General features: G+C 44.2%; 1 protein-coding gene across 1 annotated transcript in view; it reads right to left on the reverse strand.

The window, feature by feature from the left end:
- Positions 1-6232, reverse strand: part of SZT2 (SZT2 subunit of KICSTOR complex) — a 51914-nt gene extending 45682 nt beyond the window's left edge. The window contains exon 1 of the mRNA XM_061412232.1: positions 6130-6232. Within this exon, the coding sequence (XP_061268216.1) occupies positions 6130-6156 (27 nt within the window). The 5' untranslated portion in view covers positions 6157-6232. The remainder of the gene's footprint in view (positions 1-6129) is intronic.
- Positions 6233-6240: the final 8 nt, after the last annotated feature.

Consider the following 6240-nt stretch of genomic DNA (forward strand, 5'->3'; position numbering starts at 1 on the left):
TTGGGGACACCTGGTCACTTCATCTTCTAGGACTAAAATCTTGGCCACTCTGGGCTTAATAAACGAACCTTTCTTTCCATGATTCCCTGTACTGTTTGGTACCTTGTTAGGCATTCGCAAAGTGGCCTGGATTTCTTCATAGCACCCACCAGAGTTAATACTGAAAAATTTGTAAAAAATACTTTTAAATGTTGATTTCCCCAACAAGTGTAGACACCACGGGGAGGCGGGGCTGTCTACATTGTATTGTTCTTTGCTGTCTCTCTGGCAACCAGCACAGTGCCAAGACACTAAGGGATGGAATATTTGTTGAATGAATGTATGAATGAGAGAAATACCTCCGACAAGTTATATTCACTCTCTTCTCTGTTTTAAGCTATGTTCTTAGTATCTTACCAGTGATTCCAAATTTTTCACCTTTATCAATATCTGGCTTTTGCTATTTAAGAACTCCTATCCTTCCTCATCTGCTTTGTCGAAAAACTACTGTTTGGATTTTTCCTTTGCCTCCATGAAAGTTGTTTTTACCAAGTTTTTTTTTCCCCCTACTAGTATGTTCTTTATTGATATTATGTTCTTCTGTACAATTCTGGAATGGGGGGGGGGGTGGTTCTGGTGTAGACTCTTAATAGATTTGTTTTAGATGCAATGACAGTATTGACATCTGAGACTCCGGCCTTGACCCTTAGTTTCCTCCTCTATAAAATATCATCACCTATCCCAACGATGGGTGAAAGCACGTTGTAAAGTTAAAAGTGCCACATAAATGCATGTGTTAATGGTAACAAGGTGCTGCTGCTTTGAGTCTGGAGGAAGTCCTGCACAGCCACTCACTTCAGCTTTTTGTGCTCACCCTCACTTGGTTGGCAGAATTAGAAATTTCTTCACACTGAGCCAGAATCTGTCTTCTTGATATTACATTGACCTGCTCTGGAAATTTGCTCTCTTGAAAATACATAAATCACTTTGGGTTTTACCTCCTGAGGCCATAGAGGGAAAATCTGACCCTCTGCCAAAGGAGAATCTATCAGATATCTGATGATGGTTCCGAGTCTTTGCTGCTCCACAATAATCATCTCCAGGTTCCTTAAGTGCATCTCTAACAGCATGGTTTGAGTTTCCTATTTTATATCTTAGATCACAAGCCCATGAACGAACTCTGGCTGGTCTACTTTTCAACTTAAAATGTGGACGCCAAAATGGAGTATAAGACCCAGGTGAAGGCACAGATTCAGAGTATCCCACATTCTACTTACTTTGGGGAAAGCTTTACCATGCTGTTGACCCAAGAAATCTCTATGACTTTCTTGCTTCTGCTGCTTAGACACATCCCCTATTCTGTCCTAATGCAGCTGGCTTTTTTTGGACACACACAATTATTCAATTTGTCCTATTACATTGGATAAACCCAGCCTATTATTCTATTGTGAAGCTTAGGCTGCTGTTTTGTCTTCTAGTAAATCTCTTTACAGCTAAATTTCCCTGCTGATCCAATCCTGATGCCATCAAGTCCTTATCCAAGTCCAAAGAGGACAAAGGTAGGTGAGTATGCATCCATCTGTCACTCAACAAATTTATGGAGAGTCTGCTATGTGCCAACATGGGGCTAGGTCCTAAGGATACGATGGAGAGCAAAAATTGGCATTCTCTGCTCTCACAGAATTTACCCTATAATGAAAAAAAAAACCAGTTAGATAATCACTCTAATTATTATATTAATACAAACTAGGTGTGCCCAAGGATAAGAATGTGGTTTTATGAGAGCATGTAACAAAGTAACCTGACTCAGAGGTGGGTCTTAAGAGAAAGTGACTCTGAAGGTTGAACACAGTTGACTAAGTGAGGAGGAAAAGGGGGATACAGCAGATGGAGGGTACAGACAAGCATTGTCCCATTAGAAGACTTTCTTCAGACTATTTGTTAGTAAGCTGCTTAATTCGAGTACTGTGTAGCTTCCGTTTCTCCACCTTGTTTCAAAGGTTATCTTGAATGACGGACTAACTCTTCAAGGCCAAACTGAAGTCTAGTTCATTAATCGGTTCTTACAGAATCCACACTCTTGAAACCAGGAACATTTCCTAACTCGAGCCTTCTTGCAACATTCCCCCTTGTATGTATCCTTCAAAGTCAACAACTACATTTTCACAAACATCAGCTCTAAGTTTTCTTCACTTTCAAGATGCAATTTATCGAAACCAAAAGATTCAAGAATTAATTCAGGCAGCTAGAGTGGTATTTTTCCAAGTGTGATCCAAGGACCCAGTGGCATCAGAACCACCTGAGGTGCTTGTTAAACTGCAGAAACCTGGGCACCACCTGAGACCACATGAATTAAGAGTTGAGAAGGCTCAGGAGTCTACACTTCATGAGCTCCCCCAAGTCACTCTTCCACTGCACTGGTTGAGAATTCCTGAGTTAGCTGTGTTCTCACAGCACTGACACTTACGTGGAGATTTAATCCCTGATACTGAATCCTCCTGCGGAGAAGGCAATGGCACCCCACTCCAGTACTTTTGCCTGGAAAATCCCATGGATGGAGGAGCCTGGTAGGCTGCAGTCCATGGGATCGCTAAGAATCGGACAGGACTGAGCGACTTCGCTTTCACTTTTCACTTTCATGCATTGGAGAAGGAAATGGCAACCCACTCCAGTGTTCTTGCCTGGAGAATCCCAGGGACAGGGAGCCTGGTGGCTGCTGTCTATGGGGTCACACAGAGTCGGACACGACTGAAGTGACTTAGCATAGCATAGCATAGCACTGAATCCTCCTGAGTTTGAAGTACATTGGAGTTGTCTGGCAAAAAGAAAGCAGGGTTTTGAAGGCAGAGACCTGGATTCAAATACGCTCTACTACTTGGTATCCAACTGAGCTTGGACAAGTCAGTTTTTCCAGGCCTCAGTTTCTTCTGTAATATGTGAATAAGAATGTCTATTTCAGAAGGATGCTGTGGCAATTAACCAGGAGAATAAGACAATGACAGAGAAAGCCTATCATTCTGGAACATTCATTGACAGCAAGCTGAATAAGACATGAGGCATGTGCTGCACACTATGTACGCCAGCATGAAGGAAACCATGTCCATCTCAGTAATTTGTTTTTTGTTTGTTGCCCCTGTCCCTTGGTGGTTAAGGTACAAATTATTCTTGAAGCCTTTTCCAACCCTGAGCTGTTTTCTGTTAACAGAGTTCCACAAGAATTTTCACCTGCCCTTGAACCACTGTACATATGCCAAAGTCTGAACCTCAAGCATGGCTTCAACCTGGATCTTCTTCACCAGTCTTATCTCTCACCCACCTCCCCCTGAGTCTGAGCACCTAAGATCACACACTGGTTCCACTGCTTATTAGAATAAGGCCTTGGTGAAGTTACTTAAACTCTCTGTGCCTGAGTTTCCTCACCTGTGAAAGAGGGATAACAACTGTGCCGATTTCACCGGGATTTCCCAAGTATTAGACGGTAACTCAGGAAGCACTTGTGTTAGCTATTCTGTCACCGAGCCCACATGAGCAGCTGCTTCCTCTAAGTTCTCTGAAGGCTCACAGCTCCTCCTTCTCTGCTGCTGCTGCTAAGTCGCTTCAGTCGTGTCCGACTCTGTGCGACCCCACAGACGGCAGCCCACCAGGCTCCCCCGTCCCTGGGATTCTCCAGGCAAGAACACTGGAGTGGGTTGCCATTTCCTTCTCCAGTGATGCATGAAAGTGAAAAGTGAAAGTGAAGTCGCTCAGTTGTGTCCGACTCTTGGCAACCCCATGGACTGCAGCCTACCAGGCTCCTCCGTCCATGGGATTCTCCAGGCAAGAGTACTGGAGTGGGTTGCCATTGCCTTTTCCTCCTCCTTCCCTCCAGACTGTCAATTTCCCTTTGCCTGCAGTGTATTCCGCCTCTCCTCACTGCCACCCTCCACTCCTCCATGCTTAAATGTCATTCCTCTGAGAAGGCTGTAGGATCACCCACTTCACTTAACAACTAGGTTAAGAACCCTTGTTAAACATTCACTCGCTCTGTACTTTTCCTTTGAGGCACTTATTATCATAATCCAATGTTTGTTCACCCCATTAAAATAGGGAGTGTCTTACACTGCTTCCTATCCACCCTGATACTTAGCACAATTCCAAGTCCATAACAGCACACATCATTTAAGTATCTGAGGAATGATGACGTCTTAAATCTGACTAGGCTCAATCTTTCTCTCTTGGGATTATAATAACCTCTGTCAGTCACTTTTCTGCCAAGGGGCAGAACTCTTCATTCCCTTTACTTTCTGGGGTAAGATTTTCAGAAATGCAAATCAAGGATTTAACAAATGGACTTGTGGCTGAGTGAGACTGCCAGGAACGTGTGTTGATTCAAGTTATTTTAAGTTTGCATTGCTCAGTACGGTAGCCATTACCGTCTGTGGCTACTGAGCACTTGCGATACTGCTAGCACAAAGTGCCATATGCTTAAATGTAAAATACACTCTGGATTTTAAAGACTTGGTACAAAAGAACATTAAATATCTTGTAATTTTTAATATTCATCACATGTTGAAATGACACTATTTTGGAAATATGGGGTTAAAGAAAATATATTATTATAAATTAATTTTACCTATTTTTTTTAACCTCTTTAAGCAGCTACCAGAAAACTGGCATATACGGCCTGCATTGGGTTTCCATTGGATAATGCTGTTTTAGACTATATGCATGAAAGGTCTGTTGTATTTCACAACATCCCTCCATGTCTTCTCATTTTAATCCACAAAACATGCTTCAAATCCCTTGAGTATTCCTCAGTAATGGTATTTCTGATGCATAGGCTACTCCACCAGCCCTGTGAGCACATTTGATCCTTTTTAATAGGGTAGTTTCCTATAGTTGTATTTAATCTTGGGTCTCATCACATCAAATCCTAATACTGGAGACTTACCATCCTGTGGCCACTTTCTTTTTGCACTGTAAACATTACGGCTAAGAACACAAGATCTACAAGAGACCACCTGTTTTGGAGTCCTGGCTCTGCCACTTACTAGCTGTGCAACTTTGTTACTCTTAAAATCTCTGTGCCTCAGTTTCCTCAACTAAAAAATGGGGATAACAGTGTCTACTTCGTAGGGTTGAGAGTAACCTTTGACACTGGTAAAGCGCTAAGATGGTCTCTGGCATACAGTAAGCATTCAATAGGTAAGGACTCATTTCATGATTATACACCTCTCACCTTTCCCATCCACTCACATGTTCTCCTGTAACATTGGGTACCTCTCCTAGTGATGTTTTCTTTCCAAATCTGACATTTTACACTTCTAATTCCAAAGCTCTGCTACTCCCCAGCTCAGAGAAGCACTTGGGTAAGGTACTTCACTTCTCTTGATTTTTAGTTTGTCTGTAAATGAAAATGGCTATTGTCATCTTCCTTGCACAAGTCTGAACCACACAATGTATACAAAAGTTCCTTGCATGGTCCTTCCTACTTAATGGATGCTTCATTTGCATTTTCCGGTTTGAAACGTGTGATCCTCACAACAGACCAGAAGATAGGTATTTTACAAAGAAGAAAACAGGATCAGGGAAGTCAAGATTTGCCCAAAGTTGCACAGATAGCTCCAGGGCAGCGCCAATACTAGAACGAGGTTTCACTCTGAATCCAGCGTTTTTTCATGAAATCTAAGCTGCTCTCCAAAAGCGTGAGCGCTGCTGCTGCTGCTAAGTCGCTGCAGTCGTGCCCGACTCTGTGCGACCCCAGAGACAGCAACCCACTAGGCTCCTCTGTCCCTGGGATTCCGCTAGAACCTAATTAATTTACGCTGTTTATGGCATTCCAATAATATTTGAAAGATGCAGCAACCGGCAAACCTGTCCACTGAAACTGCAACAGAAGATCAAAATACAGATTTTCTGAATGCCATTACGAGGTCAAAGAACCCAAGAGCCGTAGAGTTGAGAGTCGTGGATTAAATTTCGGCAAACAAAACTGAGCCACGAGTTCCTCCTCTAGCCCCCGCGAGGAAAGTAGGGGTGAGGAGATGCTACTGTTGGGCCTTCAGGAGGGCCAGGCGGCCCCCAGACCCGGAGGAGGCCACGGCCACGCCTGGCCGCCGGACCCTCCCCCTCGGATCTCCAGGCCCAGCGCTGCGCCCGCCCGCCCCTCACCTCCGGCTCCGGGCGCTCCGAGGCCATCACACAGCCCTCCCGCGCCGGCCCGGGCCAGAGACGATGCTCCGCTCCTGACCCCTGACCCGGAGGTCTCGCGACTGGCGGGGC

Source organism: Bos javanicus, chromosome 3, assembly GCF_032452875.1.
Source record: "Bos javanicus breed banteng chromosome 3, ARS-OSU_banteng_1.0, whole genome shotgun sequence".
In the NCBI taxonomy this organism is placed as follows: Eukaryota; Metazoa; Chordata; class Mammalia; order Artiodactyla; family Bovidae; genus Bos; species Bos javanicus.